The 18,734-nt window shown below is 40.6% G+C and overlaps 1 protein-coding gene across 1 annotated transcript in view; it reads left to right on the top strand.

The window, feature by feature from the left end:
- dysf (dysferlin, limb girdle muscular dystrophy 2B (autosomal recessive)) overlaps positions 1-18,734 on the top strand; it is a 103,039-nt gene that overhangs the window by 25,661 nt on the left and 58,644 nt on the right. The window contains 12 exon segments of the mRNA XM_055156793.1: positions 1,949-2,004; positions 2,871-2,962; positions 4,190-4,295; positions 5,963-6,086; positions 8,620-8,879; positions 10,428-10,556; positions 10,651-10,713; positions 11,057-11,107; positions 12,069-12,099; positions 12,178-12,293; positions 14,006-14,132; positions 16,247-16,350. Coding sequence (XP_055012768.1) covers positions 1,949-2,004; positions 2,871-2,962; positions 4,190-4,295; positions 5,963-6,086; positions 8,620-8,879; positions 10,428-10,556; positions 10,651-10,713; positions 11,057-11,107; positions 12,069-12,099; positions 12,178-12,293; positions 14,006-14,132; positions 16,247-16,350 — 1,259 coding nt within the window.

Below are 18,734 nucleotides of genomic sequence, written 5' to 3'. Positions count from 1 at the left end.
CTTCTTCTTGATAATAACGTTGTTACGTCACTGGATAATCGTCTCTGATTGGTTGACGCGGTGCGTTCATGGTTGTCGTAGAGACGCTCACTGGAACTTCAGTGGAAAAAATCCCCTGGGCTGAGAGATTTTTCTCATAGAGGCAAAGTAATCACAAACTGCTCGTGTTCGTCTGACAGGCACCTACAACTTACAAAAATGTCGGGTTTTGTGGTGATTTTTACCTATTTTTAGATCATAAACTTTTTCTCAGCTCAAAATCCTTCATTTGTCTTAAAAAACTCTTTATAATCATTCGCTCTGCTCCTCTCTGCTCCTCTCGCTCTGATTGGTCAAAGTGATCACATGATACATGAGACCGTGCTCTGTGTGTGCGTTCGTGTGCGTTCACATTTGCCGTGGAAAAAAAGGGCACTACTGCACATGCTCGGTCGGCCCACAGCCACCAGGAGAACCTCGATCGACCCACTGTGAGGCTTGCTTGGGCACGTCTTATGGCAAAAGTTCAGTATTTTCAACTTCTGACGCTGACGCCACTGAAACCTGAAAGACAAAAAAGATCACAAAAACACAGAACAACCCAGACTTTAAATCACATAGAGTTTGTTTTTAAACTGGACTCTTTGACGCTCTGGTCTGAACAAACCTTTAAGTGTGAAAACTCCCACAAAAACTCATTCACATTTTATTTACAATTTGAAAAAAACACTTAAAAACATCTGAACTGAGCCTCAAGACGATCAGTGTGAATGTATCCTGATCAATACGGCAATTAAAATGTAAAATAATGTGTGTATCATCATAAATTACAGTTACATACCCAATAAAAAGTTCATGTTTTTGTAAACTTTGGTGAACTACAGTGTTAGCATTTAGCCTCATTAGCTCGTAGCAAACCTGTAATTTTCACAGGATCACATTAACTTGTCACAAAAATATTTTTATTGAATTTTTTAGTGTGAGTTTTATATATATTTATTTTGGTGTTTTTTTATATATATATATTTGGTGTTTTTAATTTGTTTTATTTTTGTTTTATATATATTTTTGGTGGATTTTTTATGTTTTTTTTGTTTGTTTTGTTTTTTTGGGTTTTTTTGGTGATTTTTTTTAAATATATTTTTTGATGTGTTTTGTAAATTTTTTGAGTATTTTTTGTGTGTTTTTTTTATATTTTTGGTGTTTTTTTTGTATATTTTAGTTTTTTATATATATTTTATATATTTTTTGGAATATTTATGGTGTGTAATTTTGTATATTTTTGGTGTTTTTTTTTTTATTTTTGGTGTTTTGTTCTTTTTATATTTTTGATGATTTTTGTTGTATATTTTTGGTGTTTTGCTGTATTTTGTTTATTTTTGATGATTTTTGTTGTAAATTTTGGTGTTTTGTGGCACACTTTTGGTGTTTTTAATATATTTTTTGTGTTTGTTGCATATCTTTGGTGTTTTGTTTTGGTTTTTTTTGTATATCGTTGGTGTTTTTTGTATATTTTTAGTATTTAGTGTATCGTCATAAATTACAGTTACATTCTCGATAAAAAACCCAGCGGCATAAATAAATCAGCGTGTTTCGGGGTAAACGAGTCTTTGAATGGTCCATAAATCCACAGAGACTCCACTTCCTGTGATATCTGCCACAGACAGGAAGTCAGACCTTAAATGGTCGTGTAACAGGAAGTCACCAAGAGATAAACGAGTAAAACTGGACTTTTGTTCTTTGAGTGATTCTTTATTATTCGTCTGTCTGCATTTCCAAAAGCCAATCACACTCAACAATCTTCTGTAGCTGTAACGGTATCATGACCCAAATGCCTGAAAGTTTCATAGTGCGGCATTAAAATGATCTTCTGTATTTTTATAAACCATCAGAATTTATTTTTTAATAATATTCGTCGTAAATATGTCCACAACTATTATGACACGATCTTTGTTTCTTTTTTTTTTAGGGGCCAAGAAGAAAACGAAAGTTGTCAAGAACAACCCCAACCCCGTGTGGAATGAGGTACACAACATGACACACACAAACTACACACAAACTACACACAACACACACAAACTACACACAAACACTACACACAACTACTACTACACACACAAACTACACACAACACACAAACTACACACACACACACAAACTACACACAAACTACACACAAACTACACACAACTACACACAAACTACACACATACTACTACTACTACTACTACAACACAACAACACACACAAAACTACACACACTACTACTACTACAAACTACACACACAACTACACACACACACACAACACACACAAACTAACACACACAAACTACACACAACACACACAAACTACACACACACAAACACACACAAACTACACACAAACTACACACACACACAACACACACAAACTACACACAACACACACAAACTACACACAACACACACAAACTACACATAACACACACAAACTACACATAACACACACAAACTACTACTACACACACATTCAGTTTACACACATAATTCTTTTTTGTTGTATATTTTTGGCATTTTGGTGATTTTTTTTTGGTGTGTGTGATTTTTGTATATATTTTGTGTTTTTTGGTGTTTGGTTGTATATTTTAGTTTTTTTATAAATTTTTTTGGGGGGGTATATATATATATATATATATATATATATATATATATATATAATATTTTTGATGTGTTTTTTATATTTTTGGTGGGTTTTTTTATGTTTTGGTGTTTTTTATAGATTTTTTTTGGTGTTTTTTATATATTGTTTGTGTTTGTTGCATATCTGTGGTGTTTTTTTATTTATTTATTTATTTTTTGTATATTGCTGGTGTTTTGTTCCATATCTTTGTTGTTTGTTTTTGTTTGTAGGGTTTTGAGTGGGACCTGAAGGGGATTCCTCTGGACTCTGGAGCTGAGCTGCACTGTGTCGTCAAAGATCATGAGAAGATCGGACGCAACAGGTAAAAAAAAAAAAAAAATCCACAAAAACTTAAAAATGCACTAAAATAAAACCAAACATAACAAACATCCCACTAATAAAACCAACGCACATCACATCGGGTTTGTCAAGTTTCTGTGCACAGTTTTGTATCATGTTTTTGAAAGAAATTAGAAGTTTGTCTAGTTCACAATCACACGAAATTCCTATAATATAAGTTTTTTTTTTTCCGTATCTGTGTCACTTTTTTGAAGCGGTTGGAATTTTTGGGCGTGGATCTTCTGTTCTGGAAAAGTTCAGGACATGAAACGGCGAGGGCATCCTCTGATTGTGCTGCGTTCATGTGTGATTTATGACTCTATTCTTTTACACCAGATATGACACACGTGCTCCAGAAGTGTTACGTCACGAACCCTGGAAGTGCAGCGCTAACCGGAGGCACTGCTCTGTCTGAAGACACGGTTTAAGACTTTAACATGAACTTTATTTGATCACAATCTGTCTTATCTGGAACTACAACAGGCTGAGTTGTACTTTTAAAAAAGTTTCTCACATCGATCAGTTTTGGCCCTTGTGACTTCAGGCTGGGGGTGTTCTACGTGTATCTCTATGGTGGAATGTGCAGCAGTTACCATAGTGACACAACGGATGCACACGGAAGTTTTAAGATCGTCTGAAAACTCAAGATGAAACACAAAAGTGATTTAAAGAGCACGTTTTCATTTTCTTGTGATCAGTGCGAGTGTTCACGATTCTGTTCAGGAGTTTGATTTTCAACAAAAACTTGAGAGTGACTTAAATTTTTGTCCCTTTTTGAGATGATTTTTCACTCGTGTGACTGCGCTGCAAAAAACTAAATCCAGCCAAGTTAAGACGACTTGAATTAAGAAAGTTTTTCCGGCACCAACTTTTTTAATCTTGTCTGTGTTTATCTAGTGTTTTTTTTTTTATTTATTGTTATGTTACATGTGCAAAATGAATACATTAAAAAACAAAAACAAGTTTCCAATCTGCTATAATTCAAATAAACAAAGATGTGCATGTCTCAAGAACAATGGGGAAAGAACAGACAATAAATATATTTAAAAAAACTAAACAAAACTGAAAAACAGTGCATTAGAGTGAGGGCCCCACACTCAAGTTCGCCTGGGGCTCCCAAATTGCAAACTCCGCCACTGGGCACCACAAGACACAAACTTTAAAAATATTTTTTGTAAATTAGTTTTTTGATGCTGTTGTGTTTGTTCAGGCTTTTGGGCGAGACCAGACTGTCCCTCCGAGACGTACTCAACTCTCCGTCTTTAACCGCCATGTTCACCATCTCCCTGATGGACGCCAAGAGGAACAACACCGGAGTGAGTTACACTTTTGTTTAACTGCCCCATATTACACAAAATGAACTCTTAGCTTTAAAGCTGCACTGTGTAACTTTTGGGTTGGGGGTCTGTCACCTGCTTGTTTCTGTGGTCATTGCTCTGCCTGGAATCAACAAGCGATTGTGTGGAGAAAAGTTTTGTAGTAGTATTAGTTTGGCCCTGGTTTAGTCCTGGTTTAATCTTGGTTCAGTTCTAGTCCAGTCCTAGTTTAGTCCTAGTTTAGTCTTGGTTCAGTCTTGGTTCAGTCTGGTTTAGTCCTGGTTTAATCCTGGTTTAATCTTGGTTCAGTTAGTCCTGGTTTATTCCTGGTTTAGTCCTGGTTCAGTCCTGGATTAATCCTGGTTTAATCTTGGTTCAGTTCTAGTCCAGTCCTAGTTTAGTCCTGGTTTAGTCCTGGTTCAGTCCTAGTTCAGTCCTGGTTTAGTCCTGGTATAGTCCTGGTTCAGTCCTAGTTCAGTCTTGGTTTAGTCCTGGATTAATCCTGGTTTAATCTTGGTTCAGTCCTGGTTTAGTCCTGGATTAATCCTGGTTTAATCTTGGTTCAGTCCTGGTTCAGTCCTAGTTTAGTCCTGGTTTAGTCCTGTTCAGTCCTAGTTCAGTCCTGGTTTAGTCCTGGTATAGTCCTGGTTCAGTCCTAGTTCAGTCCTGGTTTAGTCCTGGTATAGTCCTGGTTCAGTCCTAGTCAGTCTGGTTTAGTCCTGGTTTAGTCCGGATTAATCCTGGTTTAATCTTGGTTCAGTCCTGGTTTAGTCCTGGTTTAGTCCTGGTTTAGTCCTGGTTTAGTCTGGTTCAGTCCTGGTTCAGTCCTGGTTTAGTCCTGGTTTCAGTCCTGGTTCAGTCCTGGTTTAGTCCTGGTTCAGTCCTGGTTTAGTCCTGGTTTAGTCCTGGTTCAGTCCTGGTTCAGTCCTGGTTCAGTCCTGGTTCAGTCCTGGTTTAGTTCTGGTTCCACAGTGTGACTTTAAACAGCTCCACTTTACATTTATTCAGTTACAGGTGCAGGTTTTACAGCTCAAAAATACTTTGAAAAACAAACATTCTGACTGAGCGGGGTCGCCTCTCCACAGATCTGACCTGTAACTTGGTGTGGTTTGGTCTCCATGAAGATAAAAAGGTTTAAAGCCCTACTGTGGAACATTTCAGATAAAGCAATAAATGTATATAAATGTACATAAACTATAAATGTTCATGGAGAAAAGTATTTGACGAACCCTCCACCAGAAAAGTTACACAATGCAGCTTTAAATGAGTTCTGTCTTCTGTTATAATTAATTGTAAAAAGAGACAGACTTTTCTTTTGAACGACTCTTCGAAATGAACTGATCCAAAAGATTCGGATCCCACAAAGGAGTCGTAAATCCCAGCACTAGTCCTTACCTCATCACAAACAGACCTGGAGTTGTGTTTTTTGAAACTAACTCACAGTTTTGAAAGTTACTAAATTAGTTTTCCGAATCTGAAGGTTTATTTTGATTTATTTAGTCTCTTCCCGTCGTTCATAAAGTAAAACCTCCTCTTCCTGTTCCAGTCTCAGAGTTTCACAAACACCGCGCCTCGACTCAAGCACGATTTATGACTCGTCTCCTGTGGAAGCTGTTCTGTAAATCCACTGATGAATAAATACTTGACTCTCCGTCTTGTTTTTTCAGGCCACTCTGACTCTGCAGGTGTCGTACCTGCCGCCTCCAGGAGTCGCCCCCATCTACCCCCCTCCTGCCCCCCCTGAGCCCCACCCCCACCCCGCCCCCAGTGTGGAGATGGACACCGTCACCAGTAAGAACCACTCACCCACACCACTCACCCACTCACCACCCACTCACCCACTCACCCACTCACCCACTCACCAACTCACCAACTCACCCACTCACCCACTCACCCACTCACCCACTCACCACTCACCCACTCACCAACTCACCACCACTCACCCACTCACCCACTCACCAACTCACCAACTCACCACCCACTCACCCACTCACCCACTCACCCACTCACCACTCACCCACTCACCCACTCACCCACTCACCAACTCACCAACTCACCCACTCACCCACTCACCCACTCACCCACTCACACCAACTCACCACCACTCACCAACTCACCCACTCACCCACTCACCCACTCACCCACTCACCCACTCACCACTCACCACTCACCCACTCACCCACTCACCCACTCACCACTCCACCACTCACCAACTCACCCACTCACTCACCCACTCACACCACTCACCACTCACCACTCACCCACTCACCCACTCACCACTCACCCACTCACCCACTCACCCACACCACTCACCACTCACCCACTCACTCACCCACTCACCCACTCACCCACTCACCCACTCACCCACTCACCCACTCACCACTCACCCACTCACCACTCACCACTCACCCACTCACCCACTCACCCACTCACCCACTCACCCACTCACCACTCACCACTCACTCAACTCACCAACTCACCACTCACCACTCACCCACTCACTCACCCACTCACCACTCACCCACTCACCCACTCACCCACTCACCACTCACCAACTCACCACCACTCACCCACTCACCCACTCACCAACTCACCCACTCACCACTCACCAACTCACCCAACTCACCCACTCACCCCTCACTCACCCACTCACCCACTCACCAACTCACCCACTCACTCACCCACTCACCCACTCACCCACTCACTCACCCACTCACCCACTCACCCACTCACCCACTCACCAACTCACCAACTCACCCACTCACCCACTCACCCACTCACCACTCACCACTCACCCGCTCACCCTCACCAACTCACCACTCACCCACTCACCCACTCACCAACTCACCACCCACTCACCCACTCACCCACTCACCCACTCACCAACTCACCAACTCACCAACTCACCAACTCACCCACTCACCCACTCACCACTCACCAACTCACCAACTCACCAACTCACCCACTCACCCACTCACCCACTCACCCACTCACCAACTCACCACTCACCCACTCACCCACTCACCCACTCACCCACTCACCACCCACTCACCCACTCACCCACTCACCCACTCACCACTCACACTCACTCACCACTCCCACTCACCCACTCACTCACCACTCACCACTCACCACTCACCAACTCACCACTCACCCACTCACCCACTCACCCACTCACCACTCACCACCCACTCACTCACCCACTCACCCACTCACCCACTCACCCACTCACCCACTCACCCACTCACCGCTCACAGGCAGGAAAAGAAGAGTTCAGTTGATTCTGCAGGACTAAAGGATCTGGACCAACATCAACATCAGAAGAGAAACAAGAGCAAGTTCATGAAAAACTCTTGCGACGCCCCAAGAGTCTGTGAGGAGAACAAGTCTGGAAACCCAGATTCCTCCAATGACGCTTTGGTGTAACCAGATCCTTCAGTCCTGTAGAAGCAGCCGAACTCTGCACTTTTTTGGTAACAAGTCCAAATTTGTTGCCAGTTGTTGAAGTTTTTTCCAAAATGTTTCGTTGAAGCTGCACAGTCTTGGGTGAGTGTGAGCAGCAGATTCAAGACACAAAATGATTTCTCTTCAGGCGTTTTCAGGCCAGCAGAGCCGTGGCGGTTCCGGTTCCCGCACCTAATCTTGAACCGACTCACATGTTCACGCCGGAAATCAGAGTGTTCGGGAACAAAAAAGTTGTTTCCCAACGGGAACCAAGTAAAACTTGTTTTTTCTAAGCGAACTGTGACGACACAGAAGACGTCAGCACGTTTATCCGGGTCACACACGGTAAAATAAACAGAGCAGCTGAAACTATCACGTATGAAATTAAAAGTTTTAAGTCTACAAAAACTATTATGTCCCATTGGTCTTGCATGTGTCCGTGTTCGCCTGATAAGATTACACATTTTTGTATTTGCCGTCGCTGCCGTCCTCTCCTCAGCAGATCGCTGTTGTGTCAGAGCTTCGCACACATAAATAATGACTCGTATAAATACAAATGCTCTCTGGTGTGGATGATGTGATCCATGATTGTTATTTTCCTTGTTATTGTCACTGTTGTGACGTCCGTTTTCATATGGCCTTGTTTTCATTTGGTGGTAAATCCACACCCTCTGTCAATGACACATCGTGGGTTCACGTAAATAGAATGAACACGGCTTTGTTTCCCAGTGTGGGTTTTTTTTATATATTTTTGACATTTTGTTGCATATTTTTGGTATTTTTTGTGTATTTTTGCAGTTTTTTTTTATTTTATATTTTTGGTGTTTTGTTGCATTTTATTATTTTTTTTTGTAACTCTTGTTTTGGTGTGTGCTGTCAGTGATCTCTCTGGACACGCTGGGGGAGGAGGACACGGAGAGCCTGCTGATGGTGGAGGTTCCGGACGAGGCCGGGGCGGAGGACGGGCGCTCTCTGGTCATGGTGGGACCTCAGGGTCAGACGGAGCAGGACTCGCCGCCCGCGCACACGCCCAAACGCTCGCCGCCGTCCTACAGGGGGCAGGAGCGGCTCCGCAGGAAGAGGAAGGGAGCGAGCGGACAGCAGCCCCGACCCCTGCCCAACAAACCCCAGGACCTGCAGGTACTGGACCCGACAAACCCCAGGACCTGCAGGTACTGGACCCAACAAACTCCACAACCTGCAGGTACTGGACCCGACAAACCCCAGGACCTGCAGGTACCTGACCCGACAAACCCCGGGACCTGCAGGTACCTGACCCGACAAACCCCGGGACCTGCAGGTACTGGACCCGACAAACCCCGGGACCTGCAGGTACTGGACCCAACAAACTCCACAACCTGCAGGTACTGGACCCGACAAACCCCACAACCTGCAGGTACTGGACCCGACAAACCCACAACCTGCAGGTACTGGACCCGACAAACCCCAGGACCTGCAGGTACTGGACCCGACAAACCCCGGGACCTGCAGGTACCGGACCCGACAAACCCCGGGACCTGCAGGTACCGGACCCGACAAACCCCGGGACCTGCAGGTACCGGACCCGACAAACCCCAGGACCTGCAGGTACCTGGACCCGACAAACCCAGACCTGCAGGTACTGGACCCGACAAACCCACGGGACCTGCAGGTACGGACCCGACAAACCCCAGGACCTGCAGGTACCGGACCCGACAAACCCCAGGACCTGCAGGTACCGGACCCGACAAACCCCAGGACCTGCAGGTAGTCTGGGCTCTGACACAAAAGTACGGCTGTAAACAACTCTGAGCTGCCGCCGTGCTCTTGGGCAAGACACAGATGAACTATATTACTTTTGACTTGCATTTGTGGGTTTAAAATTTTGGACTGACCGCCTGAAAAGAGTTTACTGAAGTCAGAAAGTTTTATTTTCCTCATCGTCACATCACGAGTTTTATTTTTTTTACAGAACCTATCTTACTCTGGTTTAGATCCTGGTCTAGATCCTGATCTAGATCCTGGACTTGATCCTGGTTTAAATTCTGGTCTCGATCCTGGTCTAGAATCTGGTTTAGATCCTGCTCTTGATTCTGGTCTAGATCCTGGTCTTGATCCTGCTTTAAATCCTGGTTTAAATTCTGGTCTTGATCCTGATCTTGATTCTGGTCTAGGTCCTGGTCTTGCTCCTGGTTTAGATCCTGGTCTTGATATTGGTCTAGAATCTAGTTTAGATCCGGGTCATAATTCTGGTCTAGATCCTTGTCTTGCTCCAAGGTTAGATCCTGGCTTGGATCCTGGTCTTGATTCTGGTCTAGATCCTGGTCTAGAATCTATTTAAGATCCTAGTCTTGCTCCTAGTCTAGATCCTTGCCTTGCTCCTGGGTTAGATCCTGGGTTAGATCCTGGTCTAAATCCTGGTCTAGATCCTGGTTTGGATGCTAGTCTTGATTCTGGTCTAGATCCTGGTCTTGATCCTGCTTTATATTCTGCTTTAAATCCCGGTCTTGCTCCTGGTTTAAATCCTGGTTTACATCTCAGTCTTGATCTAGAATCAGAATCTAGTTTAGATCCGGGTCTTAATTCCGGTCTAGATCCTTGTCTTGCTTCAAGGTTAGATCCTGGGTTAGATCCTGGTCTTGATCTCCGTCTAGCTCCTGGTTCAAAACCCGGTCTTGTTCCCGGTCTTGATCCTGGTCTGGTTTTCAGGTCCGTGTCCGGATCATCGAGGCTCGTCAGTTGCCGGGCATCAACATCAAACCCGTCGTCAAGGTAACGGTCGCCGGGCTGAACAAGAGGACGCGGATACGCAAAGGAAACAACCCCGAGTTTGACGAGGTAAAAGTCTAATTTATAAACAAAATTTAAAAAAAAAATTATGAAATACAACAATTAAAAAAAAAAAAAAATCTGGTTCCATTTCATTTCTCAGACATTTTTCCTGAACTTTTTCGAGACTCCTTCAGACCTGTTCGACGAGCCGATTTTCATCACAGTAAGAACAAAAAAATACAACTGGTTTACACAAAAGTTTATTTATTCCTGTTCACGTCCAGTCAGAAGTTTGGACTTACTTTTAAATTTGTGTAGATTCTTCTGTAAAAAAAATAAATATTATAAAATAATAAAAATATACAAATAAATAAATACATAAATAAATCAAATGTAGTGAGTAAAATGTAAAAGTTGTACACTTATATAATCTGTTTATTAATGTTATATAGGTTATATAAAGTAAATATATGGCTAATATGTTCTAATTAATTTATAATAATAATAATAATAATAATAATAATAATAATAATAATAATAATAATAATAATAATATTTGTCCATAGGTTTGTGATTCTCGATCTTTGAGAACTGACGCAGTGATCGGCGAATTTAAGGTAAAATTTATTTCTTATATATTAAAGCTGCACAGTGTAACTTTTCGGTTTGGGGGGGTCCATCATCTGCTCGTTTCTATGGATACGTCATTGCTCTGCCTGGAATGTTCCACAGTGTGACATTAAACAGCTCGACTTTACATTTATTCAATTACAGGTGCAGGTTTTATGGCTCAAAAATACCTTTGTAAAACAGACATTGTGACTGTGAGTGGGGTCGCCTCTCCACAGATCTGACCTGGAACTTGGTCTGGTTTGGTCTCTATGCAAATAGAAAGCCTGTTCATACTTCATAAAAACATAAGAACTTTGTTCTTGTTTTGAGGTGATAAGAACAAGAACAACATTCGTTCAGAACTGCCCAGTCTGACCGCTCTTTTTTATTGGTGACCCAATGTTTGGTTTTCACAGACTTCTCACCGAGTTTACTCCAAACTTTTCTACACTGAATTTCGTCCGAGCCTAAAATGTCGGTGATCTCCCTCCATGAATTTCTTGTCATTTGGCGTCTTTATCGTCACTGAGCGTCTCGTACAGATGTTTGTATTTTCTCACCGTTTCCTTCAGCTGTGAGGAGAGGACGCAGATAAACCACGCCCACATAAACCACGCCCACATAAAAACACGCCCACATAAACCACGCCCACATAAACGACCAATCAGAGCGCAGATGTGGGACAGAGCTGCAGGACAAAGTTCTGCTCATCTGAGGAGTCGAGAACAAAACACAAGAACTAAACAACAGGAGCTGGTGTCATTTTGTTTTGAATAAATCTTTAATGCCACACTGTGAAACATTCCTGACAAAGCAAAAACATCTCAATGGAGAAAAGCACTGACCGACCCTCCTCCAGAAAAGTTACACACTGAACCTTTAATCATTTTTATATGTATTTATAGTTTGTTTACTTATTTTTTTTTATGATAAATTTGACCAAAACTGTTCTTTGTTTTTGCCCAGGTGGACGTCGGGACAGTTTATAATGAACACAGTGAGTTCGATACAGAAATGTTCCGTCACGTTCGTTCGTTCTTTCACTTTTGACTCTGGTGCGTCTCTGTTTTCGTAGGACACTGTTTCCTGAGAAAATGGCTGCTCCTCTGTGACCCCGACGACCTCTCGGCTGGGGTCAGAGGTTATCTGAAGGTCAGCCTGTTCGTGCTGGCGGCCGGCGACGAGCCTCCGGTGAGTTTACGATGAGGGTTTAAAGAGTTTCAGACTTTTAGAGCCTCTCAGAGTTTTATTCTGTTGTGTTTTAGTTTTACTGGTGCAAGTTTGTTCTTTAGTCACTTATTTTCAAGACGACCTTCATTCCTGGTCTAGATCCTGGTCTAGGTCCTGGTCTAGATCCTGGTCTAGCATCTGGTTTAGATCCTGGTCTTGATTCTGGCCTTGATCCTGATCTAGACCCTGGTCCAGGTCTTTGTCTAGGTCCTGGTCTAGGTCCTGGTCCAGATCCTGGTCTAGGTCCTGGTTTAAATCCTGGTCTAGATCCTTGTTAGATCCTGGTCTAGGTCCTGGTCTAGATCCTGGTCTAGCATCTGGTTTAGATCCTGGTCTTGATTCTGGCCTTGATCCTGATCTAGACCCTGGTCCAGGTCTTTGTCTAGGTCCTGGTCTAGGTCCTGGTCTAGGTCCTTGTTAGATCCTGGTTTAGCTCCTGGTCTAGTTCCTGGTCTAGATCTTGGTCTGGTCCTGGTCTCGGTCCTGGTCTAGGTCCTGGTCTAGATCCTGGTTTAGATCCTGGTCTGGATCCTGGTCTAGGTCATGGTCTAGGTCCTAGATCCTGGTTTAGCTCCTAGTCGAGATCCTGGTCTAGGTCCTGGTCTAGCATCTGGTTTAGATCTTGGTCTAGATCCTGGTCTAGAGGTCTAGATCCTGGTTTAGAACCTGGTTTAGCTCCTAGTTTAGATTTTGGTCTAAATCCTGGTCTAGATCCTGGTTTAGCTCCTGGTCTGGTCTGGTCCTAGGTTTTAGATCCAGGGCTCCTGGTCTAGATCCCAGGTTTAGATCCTGGTCTTGATCAGATTTTTGGTTCTTTCTGCTACTTTCTCGTTGCATCTCAGTATTTTTATAATGATATTGTGTTTTTTTTGGTAAAAGTGTTTAGTAAAAGTGTTTGGTAAAAGTGTTTAGTAAAAGTGTTTGGTAAAAGTGTTTGGTAAAAGTGTTTAGTAAAAGTGTTTAGTAAAAGTGTTTAGTAAAAGTGTTTAGTAAAAGTGTTTGGTAAAAGTGTTTAGTAAAAGTGTTTGGTAAAAGTGTTTAGTAAAAGTGTTTGGTAAAAGTGTTTAGTAAAAGTGTTTAGTAAAAGTGTTTGGTAAAAGTGTTTAGTAAAAGTGTTTGGTAAAAGTGTTTAGTAAAAGTGTTTAGTAAAAGTGTTTGGTAAAAGTGTTTAGTAAAAGTGTTTAGTAAAAGTGTTTAGTAAAAGTGTTTAGTAAAAGTGTTTGGTAAAAGTGTTTAGTAAAAGTGTTTAGTAAAAGTGTTTAGTAAAAGTGTTTGGTAAAAGTGTTTAGTAAAAGTGTTTAGTAAAAGTATTTAGTAAAAGTGTTTGGTAAAAGTGTTTAGTAAAAATGTTTGGTAAAAGTGTTTAGTAAAAGTGTTTGGTAAAAGTGTTTAGTAAAAGTATTTAGTAAAAGTGTTTAGTAAAAGTGTTTAGTAAAAGTATTTAGTAAAAGTGTTTAGTAAAAGTGTTTAGTAAAAGTGTTTAGTAAAAGTGTTTAGTAAAAGTGTTTAGTAAAAGTGTTTAGTAAAAGTGTTTGGTAAAAGTGTTTAGTAAAAGTGTTTAGTAAAAGTGTTTGGTAAAAGTGTTTAGTAAAAGTGTTTAGTAAAAGTGTTTAGTAAAAGTGTTTTGTTGTGAGATTCGGGTCTGGACTCGTGTGGTGTTTGTCGTGTTCCAGGCGGACAAACGCGAGTGTGTGGAGGAGCGCGAGGACATCGAGGGAAACCTGCTGCGTCCGGCCGGTCTGTCCCTGAGAGGAGCAACTTTCACCGTCAAAGTCTACAGAGCCGAGGACCTGCCCCAGAGTGAGAAAAATACTACTATTATACTGTACAAGAAGTACTACTGTTATTATACTGTATGCAGTACACAAAAGAAGAAGTACTACTGTTATTATACTGTATAAAGTACACAAAAGAAGAAGTACTACTGTTATTATACTGTATAAAGTACACAAAATAAGAAGTACTACTGTTATTATACTACTGTACTACTGTACACAATAAGAAGAAGTACACTACTGTTATTATACTGTATAAGTACACAAAATAAGAAGTACTACTGTTATTATACTGTATAAAGTACACAAAATAAAAGTAAGTACACAAATAAGAAGTACTACTGTTATTATACTGTATAAAGTACACAAAATAAGAAGTAGTACACAAAATAAGAAGTACTACTGTTATTATACTGTATAAAGTACACAAAATAAGAAGTACTACTGTTATTATACTGTATAAAGTACACAAAAGAAGAAGTACTACTGTTATTATACTGTATAAAGTACACAAAAGAAGAAGTACTACTGTTATTATACTGTATAAAGTACACAAAATAAGAAGTACTACTGTTATTATACTGTATAAAGTACACAAAAGAAGAAGTACTACTGTTATTATACTGTATAAAGTACACAAAATAAGAAGTACTACTGTTATTACACTGCATAAAGTACACAAAATAAGAAGTACTACTGTTATTATACTGTATAAAGTACACAAAATAAGAAGTAGTACACAAAATAAGAAGTATTACTGTTATTATACTGTATAAAGTACACAAAATAAGAAGTACTACTGTTATTATACTGTATAAAGTACACAAAATAAGAAGTAGTACACAAAATAAGAAGTACTACTGTTATTATACTGTATAAAGTACACAAAATAAGAAGTACTACTGTTATTATACTGTATAAAGTACACAAAATAAGAAGTACTACTGTTATTATACTGTATAAAGTACACAAAATAAGAAGTACTACTGTTATTATACTGTATAAAGTACACAAAATAAGAAGTACTACTGTTATTATACTGTATAAAGTACACAAAATAAGAAGTAGTACACAAAATAAGAAGTACTACTGTTATTATACTGTATAAAGTACACACAATAAGAAGTACTACTGTTATTATACTGTATAAAGTACACAAAATAAGAAGTACTACTGTTATTATACTGTATAAAGTGTAAACAAATAAGATTACAGTCACAAACTAACGAGCATTAGCATTAGCATTAGCCAACAGTTTTTCAGTGCTCTGTTTGAAGCTCTTGTTAAATTAGACTTTAATTTGAGCTTTATTTTAATCTGATCAGAAAGAGCTGGTTTAGTTGGAACTACAACAGGAGAGTTGATTTGTGCTGTTAATTAAACAAGTTTCTCGAATAACATTACAGTCACAAGCTAGCGTTAGCATTAGCATTAGCATTAGCCAACAGTTTTTCAGTTTGTCACTCTCACATTTTTTTTGAAAATCAAACCCTTAAACATGACCATGAACGCTCTGACCGATCACAGGAATATGAAAATGTGCGACATAAAAACTTCAGGTTACGTTTTCTAATGTGTGTGTTGTGTCTTCATGGTAACCGCTAAACATCCCACCATAGACGTACATGCAGAACACCCCCAGTGCGACGTCAGTGCAAAGTATCAGCGATTACACGACCAGTCAAAAGTTTGGACACAGCTTCTCGTTCAGTGTTTTTTGTTTGTTTTTTTTTCTTTAATTTTACATTTTTATGACATTTTTATACATTTTATTATTCTACATTTTATTTACAAACAGAAGACGTCAAATTTATGAAGCAAGATCTATTTTTTGAGTGTCCACCCTTTTACTTTGTTGCGATCCTTGGCCTTCTCGCAGTGAGCCTCCTGAAATAAGGTTCAAAAAGAAAAGGGCGGCTGTTTAATTTTTTAGTTTTTAGTTTAAGTTTTGAGTTATTTTGAGTGAATTTTTGGTTTGCTGCGTCGCTACATGTGTTACTCCTAATTTTAATGTCTTCGGTGAGAATCTACAATGTAAATAATCACGTAAATACAGAAGACGTGTACATTTTTTGCCCGGTGGTGTATAAGAACGTTTCCAGTACAACAGAGTGATTTTCGGTGTGTGCTGCCCTCTAGTGGACGACGCCATCATGGACGGGATGAGGCAGTTCTTCGGTTTCGACAGTAACAGAAAAAACCTGGTGGATCCGCTGGTGGAGATTCACTTTGCTGGAAAAACTGTAAGTCATCTTTTTTTTTTTTTCATTTGAAGATGCACTAAATGACAAGAAATGACATGGAGACAAGCAGGTGGTGAATCTTTACCAGAAAAACTTACATAGTGAGCCTTTAACAGTCCTGTATTTCCTCCTCAAAAACAAACCTTGTCTCCATGTCCTTTCTTTGCTTGGAGTTGTTTTTTGTTTTTTTCATTGACATGTTTGAGTACCTCTTCATTATCAATCTGTTTATATCTACAAAGCTCAAAATGCTCTGTCCCACCTTGTGATTTATTTATTTATTGATGTATTTATTTATATATAGCAAAGACGGTGCATATTGACCAACTTCATAATATGCCAGGAGGTTAGTTTCCATCTGCAGTCCTTTGCCAGATGTACAGAGGGCACCCTAGAAAGAGAGATTACAGATATAGATGTAGATACAGATGAGATTTTAAGAAAGTCATATTTAAAGGGATAGTTCGGGTTTTTTGACATAAATCTCTCTGGCATCCCCGTGAGCAGTGTCGTGCATCCACACTGACTTTACCCCCGACAGCGTCCGGTGAGCTGAAACCCTGGCCGTTTTCGGTGCTGACGAAAGTAGTCCGGCAAGTTGGCTGGGGACATTAAAATAAAGCATTTTTCTTCTCAAAACAACATGTGTTCAAAAGAGCGATACATTTGCGTCACAAAACCATCGTCCTCGAAAAAGTCAGACCTCATAATCACTTGGCACTAGTTTCTCTCCGTTCGTATCAGTGCGCGCTACCCACAGGTGACAGCCGCGCCTGGTTCACTTTGTTTACTACTTGGAATGTTAACGACATGACACCGACGATGAAGACATTGCCTTTACCACAAAGCCAAAGGGATATTCTTATGCATCTTATACAAGCTTACTTATAAACTTATGTCTCTAGCTCTCACGTTAGCTCTCTCACGTGGCGGCGTCTGCGCATGTAAACACTGCCGAACAACTGAAGAAAGTGATGGATCCATGCACGGCTGTCACCTGTGGGTAGCGTGCAGTGATACGAACGGAGAGAAAATAGTGCCAAGCAATTATAAGGTCTGACTTTTTCGAGGACGATGGTTTTGTGATGCAAATGTATCGCTCTTTTGAACACATCTTGTTTTGAGAAGAAAAATGCTGTATTTTAATGTCCCCAGTCAATTTGCCGGACTATTTTCATCAGCACCGAAAACCTCAAGGGTCTCGGCTCACTGGACGCTGTCGGGGGTAAAGTCAGTGTGGATGCACGACACTGCTCACTTGGATACCATACAGATTCATGTCAAAAAACCCGAACTATCCCTTTAAGTTTGCGCAGCAGCAGCAAAGTAGGCAGCCAGGACAGCATTAGTGAACTACTCCTGAGCAAAACTAATGTTCTGATAATGAATAATGTAAGTAATAAGTCATTCATTAATAAGCAACTTTTTCACTCAGACTCATTCTGGAATTAGAATTAAAAATCGATTTCATGATGTCGATATTAACATAAATAGATTTGTGCAGTTTGAACGCTACAGATGTTCACAGATCACATGTCTCACATTTAAACTGCATAGTCTCTCTGTGCTTATATCAACATCATGAAATCGATTTTAATTTCAATTTAAATTCTAGAATCAGTCTGAGTGAACAAGCTCCTTCTGTTTTCTTCATGACCATAACATGAGTCCAGTTTCTTGTGTGACTAATGTGGCTCGCTGTTTCCTTTAAGTTTTCGTCTTTCTTCTCTTGATCGTTGTGGATAAATTCTTCATGTTAGAATGTTTATCCTTTGTGGAGTTTGTTGGTTGAAGATTTGGTGATGCGGCAGATTTATGAAACTGCTGGAGAATACGACACACAATGAGTGTGTATACATGCACATCAATAACCCGGTTATGATTGGGTTTTTTGAGTGTCCCGGTTTCTTCATGGTGCATGTAAACGCAGTGTCCCGGTTTCAGTATCCTGGTTATTAGAAACCGGGTTACTGTAGCTGGTTTATTCCGATAGTAATCGGGTTACTTGTGGTATGTAAACGCAGTATCCCGATTACTGCAACATAAAGTTGAGTGCACATGCGTCCAAAAGACACTTTCCAGTCTTTTCACCACAACAGTAGAGACATAAATAAAGTGACCAACATAAATAAAGTGACCAACATAAATAAAGTGACCAAATGAGTGAAATGACTGTAAAATAAAGATCTGCGCTAAACCTGCACACGTACAATCTGCACTCATGTGACGCTGAAAAGCTAAAACATGAACTATCTCCTGTACAACACACGCACAGAACAGACTCACCATCATCAGCACCTCGTCTGTCACAGAAATAACACACATAATCCACAGAGTCGTGTCATTTAGTCCAAAAGAAACTGAACCACATTAGGAGCGAGTTG

The sequence above is a fragment of the Boleophthalmus pectinirostris genome, unplaced genomic scaffold (assembly GCF_026225935.1).
Source record: "Boleophthalmus pectinirostris isolate CB_2022bp ecotype Guang Dong unplaced genomic scaffold, ASM2622593v1 HiC_scaffold_20, whole genome shotgun sequence".
Classification (NCBI taxonomy): Eukaryota; Metazoa; Chordata; class Actinopteri; order Gobiiformes; family Gobiidae; genus Boleophthalmus; species Boleophthalmus pectinirostris.
The sequence above is the reverse complement of the archived record's forward strand: the minus strand, read 5'-3'. Positions and strand labels throughout refer to the sequence as shown.